Genomic DNA, 19773 nt, shown 5'->3' with positions numbered 1-19773 from the left:
TAAAGACCAATCTGGATCTCTGAATCCAGTATTTGTTTGGCAATTATGAAAGGAATTTTAAAATGAAATAAAGATCACTTTGGTATTAAGTAGGGAGTGTGCGCAAAACACATTTTACATTCTGTTCTGAGCTTGGGATAGAATGGAAAATGAGCAGAACGTTCCGTCGGAACAACCGGTCGAGCCAGTTATTTGGATGAAACTATCCTGTTCGATCAGATTCCAAAATGGCATTTTTCTAGCCTATGGCGCATGCACGGTGGCCAGAAGAGCACCATTTTGGATTCCAAAATGGCACTCAGAACAGATCAAAACATTCCAACTCGAAACAAGTTGGTCTGTTTTAAGCTTGAAACAGGCCCACCTTTAAAAGGGTGTTCTGTTTCGAGCTCAGAGCACTTGAAACCGCCTGTTTCAAAGTGGAACGTTCTGACCTTGAAACGTTTTGTACATCCCAGGTATTAAAAATATTTAAAATTCATTACATGAGGCAATAATTTTTAAAAACTGGTTATATTTGTTCCTGAGCTGAATTTTATCTGTTGTGTGTGTGTAATTTTTAATTTTGTACTTTTCTGCAAGAAGTATGGTGGGGGGAAATAAACTAATTTAAATTACCTGTTTCTTGACTGTGCGGCTACTCATTATTTTCTCTACTACAGGGCCTTCAGCATCAGCAGATTCCTGCAAAGAATAATTTCAGTTGTTAACGAACAGGGAAAAAATGCATATGGTAAGCAAAATGATGAGAAATACCAAAGTTTGTACAACCTAGACTCAGAATATTTATTTATTTGTGTGGCATATTTGTATATCGCCCAAAACTCATGTCTCTGGGTGGGTAACAATAAAACAACACAGATTAAAAACAAAGTTAAAACATTAAAACAATTTAAAACAAAGCTAGATTCTGTAAATCTAATTAAAAGATGCACTCTAGTGGCTTATAAAACTTACCTTCAGTATGAAAGTGAATCACATTACTTTCCTGACATGGTTTAAAGCTCAGATTTTGGGAAAGAACAAACACTTCTCCACCTTCTACCTAGTGTGGAGCTGCTGTGGCTTCTATGGCAGTTCTAGGTTCCAATGTCTTTTAATCACTCTTCTCTCTCCCTAGTACATAAAACACTGTAGAGTAGTATGTACGAGGGCCCTGAAAAATTTAGTTTTCCCTGTGCATCTTACACATTTTCTTGAGCTTCCTGCACATGCAGCTCTAGCAATATTTCACATGCTGGGGAGTAAAGAGAACAACTGAAAGAAAGGGCCAAGACCTCCCACTGCTGCAGCAGTAGGGCTGGCAAGAAGAAGAGAAAGAGGGGAAGAATACCTAAGGGAGGGTTAGAGCTCACAGGAGGCAGTAACTACAAGCTAATTTTAAATTCTCTTGGGGGGAAAGGACTTTCCCCAAGTATATCCTATTGTTGCTAATGATTGCCAGGCTCAATCAAAAATTTAATGCCTTGACATAAATACCAGGCTCAATCCAAGGGTCTTGCACATCTCTCAAAGCAATCAAGGGGTTAAATCACCTTTGTTATAAGGTCAAAGTGTTTTGAGATTTTTTTAAAAAACAGAGCTTTATAACATTGCGCATGCTATAGACAAGGGACCATTTTACAATATTAGAACTAGGGGGTTGTCATCAAAGAGAAAATAAGCACATCACAATCTCAATATGCACTGCTTTTGTGCAAATTGATCTGCAGTAGATTGAAGACAAATAAAAGTACTTATTATGGTACACATAATTAATTTATAGAATTTACTGACCTAAGCTGGCCACTGACTTTGATAGTTTTCCAAGTAGATCAGGCAGATATATGGAGAATGGGACTATTGGTGGCAGTCACTATACAGGTGAAACTCGGAAAATTAGAATATCGTGCAAAAGTCCATTAATTTCAGTAATGCAAATTAAAAGGTGAAACTGATATATGAGACAGGCGCATTACATGCAAAGCGAGATAAGTCAAGCCTTAATTTGTTATAATTGTGATGATCATGGCGTACAGCTCATGAAAACCCCAAATCCACAATCTCAGAAAATTAGAATATTACATGGAACCAAGAAGACAAGGATTGAAGAATAGAACGATATCGGACCTCTGAAAAGTATAAGCATGCATATGTATTCAGTACTTGGTTTGGGCCCCTTTTGCAGCAATTACTGCCTCAATGCGGCATGGCATGGATGCTATCAGCCTGTGGCACTGATGAGGTATTATGGAAGAGCAGGATGCTTCATTAGCGGCCTTCAGCAATTCTGCATTGTTTGGTCTCATGTCTCTCATCCTTCTCTTGGCAATGCCCCATAGATTCTCTATGGGGTCAGGTCAGGCGAGTTTGCTGGCCAATCAAGCACAGTACACTGTATACTTTTCAGAGGTCCGATATTGTTCTATGCTTCAATCCTTGTCTTCTTGGTTCCATGTAATATTCTAATTTTCTGAGATTGTGGATTTGGGGTTTTCATGAGCTGTACGCCATGATCATCACAATTATAACAAATTAAGGCTTGACTTATCTCGCTTTGCATGTAATGCGTCTGTCTCATATATCAGTTTCACCTTTTAATTTGCATTACTGAAATTAATGGACTTTTGCACGATATTCTAATTTTCCGAGTTTCACATGTAGTTATTTATGGCTTCACATGCAGAGGCAGTACAAGAGAACCTTGTTACTCATGTGAGTTCCATACCTCTACCACCACCAGTAACAAAAACGCGAGCAATGAGGCATTACTGGGAGTTGGTTCCAGAATGCACAAAGAAGTTGTAAAAAACACAAAAAACACGCCCCAAACCCCCATACTACTGTAGTGTGCTCTGTGGGGTCTCCTTGTGCCCAGCAATGCCCCACAGACTGCTAAATGCCCCCACCAACGAAAAAAACCACTTGAAAATGATTGACCAAAAAAAGAGGTTAAAAACAGCAGAAAAATTGCAAAGGGCTATGAAAAAAGCATTACCTTTCTCTGTGGGGTCTCCTTGTGTCCCTTTTGTGCCCATCAATGCCCCCCCCAGACTGCCAAATGCCCCCCCAAACTGCAAAAAAACCAACAACCCAGAAAAAATGTTTTTTCCCTCAGAGACACGAGCAACAAAATGGCTCCTGGTGACAAAATGGAGGGTGGAAGTGACCTAGGCAGTCACTTCCGGCCCTCTAGGAACCACAGATACATTGTTGTTAACCCACAGATACATGGATGTTAATTATCCATGGATATTGAAATTGGGTGTCAATTAGATACCTGCGAATATGTGAAATTGCAGATACAGAATCCGTGTATAACGAGCTTCTCCTGTATACCATTAAATATGAAGTGATTTATATCACTTCAAATGACACGGAAGGGCTGTTGCCTTCATGCCCGGCTTTTAAGCTTCCTGGAGGCATCCGGCTGACCACTGTCAAAAGAGGATGTTAGACCAATTGGGGCTCCTGGTGAGATCCAGAAGGGTACTTAGGGTTCTGTATCAGAACATTTATTTGTTAAATAATTTTGCAGACACAGTGAGGTCCTTAGCTTTTCAGAGAATGCTGAAGTCTGAAACTGATCAAAAACCCTAAATGTCAAAGTAATGTTAATGCTCTCATTCTCTTACCCTTTTTTCAGAGACACCATAAAGAATGTTTTTAAAAGTTTAAATTATGAATTTCTAAATGAATGCTTAAGCTTTTGCACACTTTCACCAATGGCTTGACAAGTTAGTTAAGTGAAGTAGTGATATTAAAAAACCACTACAAAAAAGGTTGTTACAGGAGTCATTTCACATTATCACCCTTCGTTTTATTCAACCTATTTTATCCATCATTTACATTGCACAGAGAATAAAGTATACCCTGCTGGTTACTACAAGACAGTAATTTCATAAAGGGGTTCTTATAGTGCCTGACAGCAGGAGACAAGCTTGAGTGGTTTATTAAGTCATAGAAGCCAGACCATTGAATTCACAGAGGTAAATTCAGTCTCCTTGGAGCCTAGTTTTAGGCTTTTCAACAGAGACCATTAATTTCACTAAATTGTGTTGAATTACATATTTTAGGCTTGTAAAGAAAACCTGAATGAACACAGCCTTTAAGAACCTAAACAACTAATTTCCTTTGGCATGTTGAGCCAAGCTGAGATGGAAGCCCCTTGGAAGGAAAGCCAACACTTAAATGTTTTACAGCCTAAATCATTACTGGATTTTCAGTCTACTCTTCTGTTTGAAGAACATAAATATGAACATACCTGTTGCTCAGACTGAGAGGTATTTGAAGGGGAGTTTCTTCCAGCAGCATCTGCATCATCAGGTTCTTCATCAGAAATCTTGAACTCCAGGTCTTCTGTGTAACGCTTTCTTTTAACCTGTCTGCTAGAGCGCCTCTTCTAAAAAAGAAAAGAAACCGTAATGTTCTCTGCATGTGGTTTTTGGTTGGGGGAAGGATCGGACTTCCCACCCCACTCAAAACTAACATTTTGGGGCATGCCTTGTGGTCCTTCCCAACACCCAAATGCCTCCCTGACAACACAAACTTGTGGAAGCTGTGCACCTATCCACACACTCCAATAGCAGTCAGCAATATATTCGTAGATATTCTTTGTACACCAGTAGTCACCAGAGTGGAATGCATAAAAATAACTGGCAGACACCACAGTGATGAACAAGGCCTTCAACTGCAAGCTCAATTCACATCATAAGAACATACAAACAGCCCTGCTTGATGAGGCCCAAAGCCTATCTAGTCCAGCATCCTGTTTCACAGAGTGGACCATCAGATTCCTCTGAGAAGCCCGCAGGCAAGAGGTGAGGGTATGACCTCTAGCTTGCTGTTGCTCCCCTGAAATGGGTATTCAGCATGCTCTCTGTGATCTAGTCTCAAACTGAACTAGTAATGTACATATAAAACGTAAATAGAGCAAACAACATGGTTTCATTTTACATGAATGTTGCCTTAATCTGAGGGGAAAAGGTGTATGGTACAGTTATGTAATTAACACCCACATGGTTCCCCAACACAGAAGCTGCTGTGTGAATGAGCCACAGCCTAAAGAACCCAAAAACCTTTCCTACCATCTTCCTTGCTGGATTGGCTATGGTAGGATGTTTCCATGTTATAACGCCTTATATATTAAGATAGACTACCACAGATCCTCTTTTGAGAGAAAACATGGAGGCATGGAATGTGCCATGATACAACCACCAGAGTTGTGAATACTTTGTGCTGGGGGGGGGGAATCAAAATTCTGCCTCAAAATGTTACAAGTAGTATAATTTATGCAGGCTAAACAAATCTGCATATATTTGCTTATTTTGCAGAATGTATACTATTCTTGCCCAGACCCTTCACCACTGGCAATATACTGAGTTCTTCCAACTAGCTTCTGCAGTTCCACTGGTTATTATCCAAAGTTTCAACATATCTATGCAGTCTTAAAAGCAAATTTAAAACAAAAAGCAAGAACTGAGAATGCAGAATTTTGTTCAACCCTAATAGGCAATCCTATTATGCTCTCTAAGCCATCTTAGAAGCCGTTTTTGCCCCAAAACTGAGTCACAGGATTTTCAAAGGTCCTACTACAACCTTTCCACGTCACAAGCTTTTTGTCTTTAGGAAAGGGGAAAGAAAAGGAGACAAGACATTCTATAAAAATCAAATGGTTTCAGAGCTGCGGTTTCAAGTCAACCTGCACCTTCATAGGCTACTGAAAAACTGTGGACTTGGGAACTGTTCACTTGTTAAGACCAGATTTGCTGAACATAGAAAGATGACAACTTGCTCAGAGAATCAGCATGATTTCTGCCTCTTTAATTTTCAGGACTACTTGAGAGCATCAACAAAAATGTATACTGTATAGTTACAGCATATGACTTTGTCAAAAGCATTTCAAAGTCCCTCAGCACAGACTTATAAGAAAATTATTCAGGATGGTTAATTCCCAAATGGATTCTAAACAGTTCTAAAAAGATTTGTTGTGACATGCAGATTGGACAAACTAGCATCAGTGCTAACCAGAAATTCTCTCCAATTCACGACCTGAAGTGGGCTTGCAAAGAACCATTTGGAGGCAACCTGCAGAAGTTTCCAAACAACAAATCACAGTTTGGTGATCGGGCACCATTGTATATTAATTGAGTCAATGTAGGTGCACACTCAATGATATACATTGATTGCAAAAAGCCAAAACAAAACAAAAGGATTGAAAAAGAAACAGCCGGTGCCATAGTGCTCTGCTGTGAATTGAGTCAATGTAGGTGCACACTCAATGATATATATTAAGCAAAAAAAGAAAAATCTCATCACCTGGTCAATTTACCTGAGCTCGGAACAGGCCCCCTTTTAAAGGGTGTTCTGTATGGGTGTGCACAAACCAGTTTGGTGGTCTATTCACAGACTGCCAAACCGGTTCTAAAGACTGGCGTTCAAGCCGGTTCAAAGGTGTGTGTGTGCCTGGGGGCGGGGGTGTGCTTTAAGCAGTGGGGAAGGTGCCCTTACCTTCCCAGCCACATTTTCCCCTCCAGTGCTGCTTCCAAAACTGCTGTCGCGGGGTGGCTGTGTACCCTCTTGCCACCTCGGTCAGCGTCATACAAGAAGTGTGCTTCCGGTATGACACACTGACTGGGGTGGCAAGAGGGTATATACAGCCGTCCTGCGACAGTGGTTTTAGAAGCTGTGCTAGAGGGGGAAATGGGGTGGGAAGGTAAGGGCACCCTCCCCACTGACTAAAGCGGGGATTCTCAACATTGGGTCCTCAGATGTTATTGGATTTCAACTCCCATAATCCCCAGCCCCAGTGGCCTTTGGTTGGGGATTATGGGAGTTGAAGTCCAATAACATCTGGGGAACCAACGTTGAAAATCCCTGGCCTAAAGCAACCCCTCCGTGTCACCCAGGTGTGCATGGAACCGGTTCCATACAAATCCCTAGTGTTCTGTTTTGAGCTCCGAGCACTCGAAACTGCCTGTTTCGCAGCAGAACATTCCAGCATCAGAATATGTTGGCATTTATTTATTTGTTTATTTATTTGTCAGTCAAATTTGTATACAGCCCTAAACTTTCATCCCTGAGCAGTTAACAATAACATAAAACAAGTTAAAACATACACAAAAATCTTAAAACAATTCAGACAATCTAAAAATCAAACACAGATCAAAACTTAAAAATTTAAAAAGCTGAAAAAGCATGGGTGAAGAGGTGGGTTTTTAAGTGCTTTTTAAAAATTGCCAGAGATGGGGAGGATCATATTTCAGTAGGGAACACATTCCACAGTCTCGGGGCAACAACCGAGAAGGCCTGTCCCCATGTGGCCACCAGACGAGCTAACCACATTTTCAGACTTGGGTAAGCATTCCAGCCAAAAGTCGCAACTTGAGCAATAAATGAAATGGCAGCTTGTCCTTTAAACACATTCCATTGTGTTCAATAATTAGGCATAAAGAATTGAACATGTATTACCTGAATTCCTGCATCATCTTCCTCCTCAGGATGGGGTGAGCCTGGTGGTGTTTTTTCTAAATCTGATATTTCAGAACCTTCTTTTCCTTTGTTGACCTTTTTCTTCACAGCACTGGATTCTGATTCTGGTTTCTTGTTACTAAAACATCAAGCATATTTCATCAGGATTTGAACAAATAAATGTTTTTTTACACCACATGGAATGGATTTATAAACATATCATTTTAAGAAATTCAACAACTTATTACCTGCATACAACTCATTACTACCAGTTGAACCACTGCAATATACTTTCCTGATCACTTGATGTACCAGACTATTATAAACTACGCAAATTTTTTAAAATGTATCCATGCTATCCCAGCAGCTTGTGCACAGCAGAAAGATTTTAAGGAGAAGCTAAATAGCAAGGTTTACAGGACCCATCTCGGATATATTCAAGTTTAAATTATATAAAAGCAATAAATATCTTCTCTTGTGCTTGTGCTGAGCTTATTTTCTTTCTTCTATAACTCTTCCTATTCCTATCTCTAAAGGAGATGGGGAAAGGATAAAAGCTGGAAAATATGCCTACAGATGGAAAATCCTCTCTCTCAAAGGCAGGTCTGGTCATCCCAAAGCCAGCAGAGCTTGGGGGCTGTGTGTACACAGTACTTTCATGATGTCAGCAGGCGCAATGAGCAGCCAAAAGCCCTAACCTACCATAGCTGGGGTAGGTACTTTCTTTCAGCATACCAAATGCATGTTAGATTTCAAAGCCCCTGTTTTCGTCAACTTGGAGATTCTGAGCAGCATATACCAAATGTGTAAAGCAAAATATGATGAAAAATTCAGTTAGCTCAATTTGAACGTTAGAAGTACTCTCTAGGTATTCAACTTTTCCATCAACTTAATTATGAATACTCAGGTGAAATGCTACTTTAAAACTCTCCTGATATTATTTGGATTTTATTAGCAGAACTTCACTCGAGTATTCAAAATGAATTGGCAAGAGAATTTCATCATTTATAAATTGAAAACATTTATCAAACTGTATTTCACACATACAAAGGCTACTGTAACATAAAATGCTTCATAACTACTCTAGTTTCATTATTTTAATATAATAATGTAAGAATAAATTATCTTTATAATTTCAAACTTCAGATATGAGCACAATAATATCTATACCCAAGTTAGTTTTTAAAAAGCTGTAAAAACTAGACAATATTAAGAAAAATGTTTGAAAACATCAGGGACATACAAGACAAACCATTTTAAAAAATGAATCTACACAACAGCTTCCTTTCCAACTGTCCTAGTGTGTATACTACACATGGACAGAAGTCTCCCCTACTATGAGGCTCCATTTCCAGCATTTATTTCCGCTCTAACTGCCACAAATTATACAATACTACAGCTGAACACTGGGCCCCTTTCCTTTCATCTGCACGCCAAGAGCAATCAGATTACCCTGGTAACCAGTGGTCACATGACCAGCACCTGCTCTTTTGGCTGGATGCCACTGACTAAAGCCATCTGCTTCCCTCAATCAGCTTTCAAACATTCTCAACACCTGCGCTGCAGCATTTTGTGGTTTCTTTTATCAAATCAGTGCAAAACTGCTTCCCAAACTTTACATATTTCTCAAATTTGTTTAAATCAAAGGTAAGCCTGTCGTAGTTGAACTGCTGCCAGGTAAAGCAAGTTGACAGGCTGGTGCTTTTTACTGGTGACCTCTATAAATCAGAGCTACGCATACAATTTAATTTAATAGCAGTTAGTGTACCCTGGGTGCACTACTGCATATGAGTAACTGGCTTAACGTATTGAAGAATAGCACAGGACAGGTCTGATAAAATGTCAATTTGCTGAAAGGCTGGAAAGTGCTAATGATTCCCTGCCTTTTCTATTGTTCAGGACATACAGAATTTCCAAGGGCTTACAACAGACAAGGTTCCATATGAACCATGTAGTGAAGTGGGATATTTGTGGCATCTTTACGTGAACAAAGATTTTTAAAAACCTCTTACACTTTCCAGTAAGTATTAGTAAGAATCTGGACTAATACATCTTTTTTATACCATTTATGATCTATATAATTCAACCTGATACAAGGATTCTCTCACTAAAAGATATGCAGTAATCTATAAAAGGGACTTCCAATAGTTGTTATGTTCTTGCTAAACAGAAACACAAACTATCTATACAGTAGAAGAAAAAAATAATACTGTGATACATTTTATTTCAACACCAACTTTAAGACATATAGTCAAGCCCAAGAGTCCACTATGTTTAGTTAGATATATAATTTAAAGTATTCAATAGAGTCGCTACTTTATTTAGCAGAAATTGAGTGTGGGTTTTTTTAAAGGATAGAAAAAGAAGGTATGTCTCAAATGCAAGATGCTTGGACCACTGCTCTTACAAACTAGATTCCCCTCAGTTTGGAACATCACCTGCCTACAACAGTTAACAATTATACAACTCTTGAATTTCAAAGCCACCCTAATGTATTCATAGCCAAATCCACCTGCTGGTGTTTTGTGTACAGAAATGAGCGACTATAGGTGTAACAAGACATGTCAGAATTTGCACTCTGGGGACAATTGGGAACTGACTTCCTGTTACCATGTTTAAAACAAAACAAAAGCTATTTTAAGCATTTCTTTCCTTAAGATATTTTACTTTTTTAAAGAAATAAAACATATACACAGAATATCACACATTGTTTCAGATTTCATATCAAACCTGGATACCAAGCTGAAACCTTCACATATACTCAGTTATGGCATTAGTACACTTAACCAGAAGCATGAAAACACAAAATGGCAAAGTGGAAAAATAGGGTTAGTGACAGGAGCAGGCAAAAGAATCACCAGACAGGAGAAAGAACTTAAGCAATTGGAAACCGCAACCACTGCCACATTCAGACATAAGCGATCAACAGGACAAAAATCACTCAATGCAGAAGCATAAGAAACAAGCATTTAATGTTACAAGAGAATATTTTTTTAAAAAAGTTTGGATTGGTACACACAAATTTTCCAAAAGCTGAGGACAGCCTACATCACTATTGACATCATTTAAACATCAAAATAAAGAATTCTAAATATATACTATGCAAAAAGGAGTAAATATTCTAGCACTTTCTAAATGAGAGAGAGAGAGAGAGGTGCTCTAAACATCAATCTTTATTGCTTTCACACTGGCCACAAAAAGCTAGCCTAATTTAATGTTGCTGTTTTTAAGAGGACTTCTGAAACCATGAAAGGTCAGAGAATCTTCAGGGTCTAAGAATCTCAAACTTTTTGAACAGCCCTGGCTCTTTGGATATCCTAACCGGGTATACAGAAAACATTGCTAGAGGACACTAGACTGAGGTATGTGTATGTGTTTTTTCAAGTAAGCAGCAGCTGTGTGCGGGTATAATCCAGACTGGCATACAGGTTGGGTAATTTAAGCCAATCTGCCTGTTGTGGCTCCTCTCTGGATCAACCTCCACCCCCAAAACTCCCATTCAACAAGGAAAATTCCTATTTGACAAGTGTGTGTGTACGTGCGTGCGCGCGTGTGCCAGTGAAGGCTTGGTTGGCAAGGTGGGGGGATAAGGATTGCCCCCACCCAGCTGCTGTTTACATATAAAAAATCAAATATACAGGCTGCAATTATATGACAGGGATATAATGTATGGCCCAAGGGACCAATATGAGAGAGAAACAATGAAAGCCAACATGGTGTAGTGGTTAGAGTGCCGGACTAGGACTATGGAGGTCCAAATTCAAATCCCTACATGGAACTCTCTGGGTGACTCTGGGCCAGTCACGAATCTCTCAGCCTAACCTATCTCACAGGATTGTTGTGAAGATAAACATAACCATGTACACAACTCTGGGCTCTTCAGAAGAAGAGTAGGTTATAAATGAAAACATAAATAGATTGTGTCTTGAATGTGCTGTGCTAAGGCTATTATAGGTAAAACTCAGTGACTGTTATCTAGACTAGTATTATGCTAGTGCAATAACAGGGCTGTCTGTAGGGGGGCACAGGGCTGGTGGAGAATCAGCAAGTGTGGGGACTCCCTAACATTTCAATAAAATATACATGATCTCTCTCTCACACACACATTTACATATCTGCATAATGTTCATTCCAAAATTTTGAAGGAAGATACTTGGATTCCCAACATGACAATACATTTATTGCAAGGACAGCAGTACCAACCAAGGGAGGCAGTGTATGCACACATGCATTCAGAGTTCAACCTTCCTGAGCAGGAGCTAAGCACTCTCCCGAGTCCCTGCCCTCTTTCCTTACAAGCTGATGCTATTGTTTCCATGCCCACCTGGCCCTCCTAACACAAGCAAGCAGCAGGCAGCAACAATACACGGCGAGTTGGTGGGCAGGCAGGGGCAGACAGCAACCACACAGGAGGAGCAAATGAAGCAAGGACAGACAGATCAACAAATGGATGAGATGGATTGGGAATCTGGATGGATGGGTGGAGGAATGGACGTTGGAACAAGCAGTAGGGCAGAAAGATGTGATTTTTGGTGCACAGAATTGTACATAGAGTGCACAGAGACAGATGATGGTGCGTACTGTGGAGAGTTCCCACCACCAGAGAAAATGCAAAGCTGCAGACTATGGTGGGAGAGTTTGAGAGTTGCACATTTTTCCAAGCTGCAGCTGGTGACTATGCCCAGGTTATGGAAGTTTCAGTGATCCAGACCTGCTTTAAGAGGTTAACAGAACCCAGCTGATGGTTTCTTTTTTAAAAAAAAAAAAAAAACTCCATGCAAGGTGGAGAAGGAAACAAGCATGAAAGGAGAGCTGGTCTTGTGGTAGCAAGCGTGAATTGTTCACCCACCCACCCACCCCTCTCTCTCTCTCTCTCTCTCTCTCTCTCTCTCTCTCACACACACACACACACACACCCATGGATCATCTGCTCCTTCTGGAGACTTGGCTGTGCAGATTCTCACACAGCCCTGAGCAACAATGCAACCATTCTGTGCACAAGTGGCCCTGGTTGCGGGGATGAGCTGGGGGAGGGGCTTGTTTTTGATCTAGGCTGGGCAGCAGACGGCCCAGTGCATTAATCACTGGGGTTCCTGCTGCGTCATGCCCTGTGGTTCTGGGATCTCCATCAGAAGGCAGGTTCTCGGGGTGGGGGAAGAGAAGTAGAGGAGGGGTCCCTCCTTAAAGTCAGTAAAAGAAGCACTTTGAATCTGCAGAGGGATGTCTGTGAGTCTGTTAGTTGCTTCCTGCTCACATGCTGGTGCGCACCTCATTGCATTTCCTTGTATAATTGCATTTTCCATCCTATATATTCATTTGTAATTGTGATTGCACACTGTGGAATCACAACTTGGGGGCGGGAAGGAGAGAGTGTGCACCCTCCTCCCAGCCCACTCCCCCTCTGATCTGGCTCTGCAGCTGCTCGACTCCAGTAGTTGTGGAGGACAGAGCCAGCGCCTACCACCTCCGGCTGCTTTCTCCACTCTGAAAGAGTGCAGAAAGTAGCTGAAGATGGTGGGGGCTGGGGAGAGAGTATTCATGTGCCTGCAGAGAGCAGGGCAGACTGCTCAGCCAATATGACAAGCGGGCCTGTCCAAGCACAGGGCTGGGGACAATCGCCCTGGTCACCCCACTCAAAGGATGGCCCTGCACAACAAGCTAAATTGGGTGCACTTATGTCTGCAGAATTGTACAAAGTTGTGGTGCTCTGTGATGTTGTGCAACTGGTAGTAAAATACCTTCTTCAGGACACATACAAATTTGCAACATGATGTGCAACATGTTAACTTCTTTCACAAGTGCAAGACATTAATAACTGATAAAGTGAAAACATTTATCAAACTGTATTTTATATTTAACCCATACAAAGGTTTTTCTAACATGTAAAATTATTCATAACCACTCCAATTCCATTTTTTAAATATAGCAGTACAAAGATATAGCAATGTGGAACAGAACTTTGTGCTATTGCAACAGCATACAACAATGAATATTTATACACTGATTTTCAACAGAGGTTCCCAAAGCAGTTTACATAGATATAAATAAATAGATAAAATGGTTCCTTGTTCCCCAAGGGCATACAATCTAAAAAAGAAACATAAGATATTACAACAACAAATATTTATATACCACTTTTCAACAAAATTTCCAAAGCAGTTTACATGGAGAAATAATAAATAAATAAGATGTGACCCCCAAAGGGCTCACAATCTAAAAAGAAACACAAGACAGATACCAAAAGCAGTCACTGGAAGTACTGTGCTGGGGGTAGATAGGGCCAGTTACTCTCCACATGCTAAATAAAGGGAATCACCACTTTGAAAAGGTGCCTCTTTGCTCATTTAACAGGGGACACTAGTCTGGATGTAGTTCGCTACTTTTAATTATGCCCAAAATTCACTGAAACAGTCAGAAGATACACAGGCAATTATGTAATGTCTCCCACCCTTGTCAGGAGACAAGCTAGTATTTTCTGCAAAGTCATCAAGGAAAGATCCATGTGAAGCACAATGGTAGTCATGTACCAAAATTATTATGGTCTACCTATGACAAAGAAGGAATTAGTAAAAACCTCTCCATCTCCAACCATAAACTGGAATTCCGAGAGAAAATCCAGAATAACCCCAAGGTAAATTTCATCAAATTTCACCAGGTACCCTCAACTCCTCTGACCTTTATTACCATGACTGTATTACCATGATTTAGTAATCAAGTGTCTTGTATCCACTCCCCAATCAGTCACAATGACCTAACTATCAAAGCATAGAACCTCAAATAAGATGAAGAAGGGAACCTGATCTCGACAGTTTGAACTTCAAGTCTCTTAACTACAATCACTCTCACCAACCTCAAGTGTTCTGTTCCAGGAAAACCTCACGTTTGGCAAATTCACAGTAGATGAGCCATTGAAATCAATGGCAAACGGGGTTAGAGGAATCACAGTCATGAAAGGACCACAAAATACAGTAAAAAAAATAGGGGGGAAATCCCACTAAATCACCAAATAAGAGGAGTGAACTGGCCCCCTGAAAATCATGAAACCCCACCCCCTAGCAAAGAAATCTTGCCAAACCATGGATACTTAAGTCACGGTTGGCAAGATCTATCACAATTTCCCAGTTGCTTGTGCAAAACCGTGATTGGGAAACCCGCGGTTGGCGAGGGACGACAGTACGAGTTGCCCAAATAAAAAGGCTAGCTGTTACTGGAACACTGAAACACTCACTGAGCCACATGGGAACTATTTCTCTATCTAGTGTGTGAGTAAAAACTGTGACCATACAAGTATGCTTAAACATGGGTCTTTCCCATGCAACCAGCATCTTCCCAGTGAAGTGCTAATCAGGTGGGAAAGACTCATGCTGCTGAGATATTTTCATCTCTGTCACACAAACCTGTAGCTTTGTGAGATAAGAGAAACAAGTGTGTGTAAAGAGATCCCTGCTTACACTAAAGCACAGAAAATAAGTGAGCAACATCTGTTACGTGATCAGAATTCTAAAAATCTTATTTTGCACAAAGGTTCTATAATTTAGAATCACAGATTAAAATTCTACCACCACCCATAAGCACAGATTTATTTGGAAGGTTGGAACTATCATTATCAAGCCCAAGATTGCAAGTATTTAAAGTCACTAATTCACCATAATTTTACAGCTGCCCCCTCTTCATAACTCCAAGCTCTCTGCTTTTTCCCATTTTCCTCTCAGCCTCGAAACATTATCCCAGCCCCAGCTCTTTGCCTTCTCATGTCCAATAGGTCACCGGCTGCTAAGTGAATGCACACCCACACACTGTTGAAAGGCTGGATCAGTGTTCTGACCAGATGCTGTTATTTCCCAGTATTCTTTCACCTATTCTTCTTCAGAGAAGAAACCTAGCCATAAAGGCAGGAGGATGAAACAATGGAGCAGGAAACTAATGTTAATAACCGAGCCCCTTCATCATTACTAGAATTAAGAAACAGGTTGCTAGAATTCCTTCACTTTCAATCTTTCTGTGCTATACGAAGCAGGAATGAAAAAGAGCTGCATCAGGTCCTGGACAGCAAAAAGCCCTTTTTAGATTTTACTCAGCAATCAGGGCAATATTCATCTTTACCGCTTCCTCCCCATGATGTGTATGGTTGCATGTCTACAGCCATGTGTGGGCAGATACACAGTGTGGGCAGCTAAATGTTTTATAGTTCCTCTTCTATCCTCATTTGCACATGCAAACACAAGCAATGGTTGATACAGAGTATAACTCAATGAATTCAGCTCCTGGTTGCAACAACGTATATGGTTGGAAACTTTATTAAGATGAACACTTGGGAAATAAAACAAGCAGCAGGACTACACAATTTACCATGCCTGGTTATTTAACACACTCTGAATATTCAGCTCAACTTTTTTACTGAATTGAGGGATGCTATGTAGAAGGGTATGTTTCGCCAATTTTCCTGAAAATCTGAAGAAGCATTTTAAACTACTTTCTCAGCAATGCATTAAATGGTCTGTGAATCTCTCTTTTCCTTTCTCCAGAAAGGAAAAGAGAGATTCACAGACCGTTCAATGCGTTGCTGAGAAATGCATCCATGAATCAGGGACTCAGAAGGCCTCCTTGCCCGCAGGAAGAGCAGTTATTTTCTGCTTTAGTTATTTATAGAATAACTAAATAGTTATTCTATATAGTTCCCAATATAGAATGGGAACTAACCAAAAACAAATTTCTGTTAAAACCAACATTTAGAATTACCAGTTAAAACATTAAAAGTTAAAAGGTTAAAAACCCACCAGATATAGCTACAGCTAAAATATGAAAATGCCTCTCTAAAAAGATGGGTCTTAAACAAGTTCTTAAAGACTCTAAGGGAGGGACCATGGTAGAGCTCTTCCATTGGGGTGTTCCAAAGTCGAGTGGCCACAACCAAAAAGGCACAGTCTCCGGTCCCTGACAGTTAGATCTCTGTTTGTGGTGGGGCCTAGGATGCTGAATTGAGGGCCCTGGCTTGTTCATATGGGTGGCTGTGATCCCACAGATAATCCAGCTCCAAGCCATGTAGGGGTTTTAAGGGTCAAAACCAGCACCTTGAATCTAGCCTAGAAGCAAAGCTGCCACAGGATGGGTGTAATACTCGTGAAATGGCTTCTGCTGGCAAGGATCTTTGTGGCATCATTTTGGACCAGCTTAAGCTTCTAAACCGTCTTTAAGGGCAGTGCCACATAGAGTGTATTGAAGTAGTCCAATCTGGTTGTTTCCAAAGCATGAGTGACTGAAGTTAGGTCTGACTTATCCAAGTAGGGTAACATCTGGTGTACCAGCCATAGCAGGTAGAAGGCTCCCCTGCACACTGGAGCCGCATGTACATCCAGGGATAGTGTTGTGTCCAGAAGCATCCCCAAGCTGTAAACTTTGTCTTTCAGAGGGAGTGTCAACCTATCCAAGACCAGATTTACCTCACCACTTGGATTTACGGAGCCAGAGCAATTCCATCTTATCTGGATTATGTTTCAGCTTGGGGAAGTTGAGCATGATAATCTGAGTTCATCCAAACAGTACCAAGTAGAAAAAATACATTCAGCAGTGCAGAAGAATTCCAGCAATATGTCTGGTGTACACTGAATACAGTTCTTTTTGTTGGTGCTACCTGCGATTATCTACTCTCTGGATAGCTGTAAGAAATCTGTTTAAATACATGTAATAAAATGGGCCTTTCCCCCTTAATATATACTCAGACAAAACGCATTAGGGATGTGCAGAACAGTTCACAGTGAGAACGTTCTGACCAGGCATTCCTGGTGAGGGCGTTCCGGGTGTTCCAAGATCGGAACAGAATGCCCTTCAAATGAAGAGCCTCTTCCAAGCTCGGAACAGAATAACCCTGTTCTGAGCTTGGAACACTCGGAATCTTCTGACTGCCACTTTGGAATCCAAAATGACACTCTTCTGGCATCTCTGCATGCATGCTGGCCATCTGCGTGGTCACTGGGGTCATTCTGTTGAAACAACCAGCTTGAACAGTAGTTCCGATGGAACATTCAAAAGATTTTGTGTTCCATTCCAAGCTCGGAACAGAATGCAAGATCTGTTTTGTGCACATCCCTAATTTGTAGTAGATCATACTTAGGGATGCTCATGCAAACATATTTATCTATATATGTATCTATCCATGTCCAGACCTTACAAGATTTGCTGAATGAAAGAGTCTCTGAACATCAGCAGAGTTCATTTCTAATCACCAGACTACACAAGTGTGTTGTAGCAGTACATCCTATGTGCATACATTTTCAATCACATACCACTTTGCAATTCCAAACTTGCCTTTTAAAAAGCACTGTAATAAAAAGTTTCTTGATGGGGGTGGGTGAGGGTGAGAGGAAGATAGAGATCTTGAGAGTCAATCAGCAGAGAATGCAGAATAGGACTATTGGTGGAGTTAGTGTACACTGCATAGTAATAAAGACTAATAAGCTCCCAGGCTTGGTCCAGTACTTCCAGTCCCGGAAATTAAAAGTCTATGCCCTGTTTCACAATACTCATTTTCCATTGTGCTCTTGCAACAACATATTGTTAGGAAAGTGAGATTCACCATATCTTGTCTTTTCTTGCACAATTTCACCACAGTATCTCAAGGATATTTTTGTACAAACTAAGTGCTGATCACCATCAGAACTACAATTCCCTACAATCCTTTTCCAAAGATGTGACTGCAGAATTTCCCAGCTTCCAGGTTTAAACACGGAACACATAAACAGCCAAGTAAAATTGTGAATACATTGTGAAATGGTGTGAAATTGAAAAAATCCATGTTTACTTTGGGGGGGGGGGAACACCACACACTTTCAGCGCTTGCTTACCCAGCAAAATGGTAAAGCACACCCATATGTAGGCCAGCTACAGTGCACCCTCCAGGGAAACACAGCAGTGCACAATGGCTGACACGGCTATACCTTCCTCCTGACAGCAAGCACCCAACCTTGGGACAATATTTCTGTCCAAACTCCCTTCCCTCATCCCAGTTTTCTGGTATAATAGTCAAAGGGCAGGGAAAAAGAGCCCCAAGTATGCTGTGTTTCAAGGTCACATAATGGCAGTGACTTGTATTGGCTCCCTCCATCTTGGAAAAAAGGGAGAGAACTTGGACAAGTAGACACAATCATTACCAGTATGGTGTAGTAGTTAGTATTGGACCAAGGCATGGGAGACCTGATTCACACTCCTACTCAGCCACACAGCTCACTGGGGGACCTTGAGTCAATTACTACCCCTCAGTCTAACCTATTTCACAGGATTGTATGGAAAATAACATGTGGGGAGGGCTAGGGCAATATTTTGCTAACACTGCTGCTAACTGGGTAAAGAGGCAGTGGTGGCTTTCTCATATTTAGCAGAGGAAAAGAAAGCTCAGCATAGCATCTCTCTAGTGGCTGTTGGTATGTTTATGTGTTCATGCGTGCACACATGTGTGCATTGATGCATGTGTTTTAGACAGTCTGTGAGCCTCCCACCCTTTTTCGCCAAGTACACTGTTTTGAGAGTTGTTTTTTGTTGAAAAATGATATATAAATATTAAGAATAAGAAATGCTACCTTGAGCAACTTGTATGAGGAGTAGAATAAAAATGGCAATAATCATGAGGATAAAAATGGAGTGCTCTTTCAGAAGGAGAGGCATATGTAAACAGGGGTGGGAGAGAAGAGTACAGAAGCTAAAGGTGACCAGTGCTTTAATTTGTAAGGCTGGCTTTATGAATCTGGATTTCATTTACATATTAAGAAGATTCTATAATTTTTACAGCGAGAGAGAGCACAAGAGAGAGAGCGCACTCATCATGCATACAAAAAAAGTTAAGATCAAGTAATCTTTGCCTTTTTACTACAGTTTTTAAATTATATAACAGCATTAGGAGTAGACTACAAAAATTTATATGTTCAGTTAACTCTTTCAATAATTAGAGCTAACGTAGCATAAAGCTGGTATAATACAATTTGTTACACTTCATCATAAAATTAAGGCTCATTCTAGAATGAACATATTACACAGGTTTTTGCAACAAAGTTAATTAAAAATGTAAAATTTACTATTGCAATGCAGCACTAGTAGTATAGATGTGCATGGACCAGGGAGGCGGTCTGATACCGGGGGGTGTGTGTGTCGCTTTAAGGGGGGGGTTGTACTTACTCCTCCCGCCGCTTTTCTCCCTCCATCGCTCCATTTTTAAGTAAAATCTTCAGGGAGGCAGCAGTCCTCCCTGCCCCCTTGTTGCCTGCCAAATGCAGAAGTAACGTCCGCTCATGCATGCGTGCCACTGATGTCACACACGCTGCGTGTGTGCATGCG

At 40.7% G+C, this 19773-nt stretch overlaps 1 protein-coding gene across 12 annotated transcripts in view; it reads right to left on the bottom strand.

Annotated features, from left to right (window-relative positions):
• The window catches only part of CHD7 (chromodomain helicase DNA binding protein 7), a 292592-nt gene that overhangs the window by 106413 nt on the left and 166406 nt on the right, over positions 1-19773 (bottom strand). For all 12 annotated transcript variants that reach the window (XM_053246208.1, XM_053246203.1, XM_053246209.1 and 9 more), the window contains 3 exons: positions 7450-7588; positions 4244-4381; positions 619-684 (listed from right to left, as the gene is read on the bottom strand). In XM_053246208.1, the coding sequence (XP_053102183.1) occupies positions 619-684; positions 4244-4381; positions 7450-7588 (343 nt within the window). The remainder of the gene's footprint in view (positions 1-618; positions 685-4243; positions 4382-7449; positions 7589-19773) is intronic.

This window comes from Hemicordylus capensis, chromosome 4 (assembly GCF_027244095.1).
Source record: "Hemicordylus capensis ecotype Gifberg chromosome 4, rHemCap1.1.pri, whole genome shotgun sequence".
Classification (NCBI taxonomy): domain Eukaryota; kingdom Metazoa; phylum Chordata; class Lepidosauria; order Squamata; family Cordylidae; genus Hemicordylus; species Hemicordylus capensis.
Note: the sequence above shows the minus strand (reverse complement) of the source record. Positions and strands in the feature narration are given on the sequence as shown.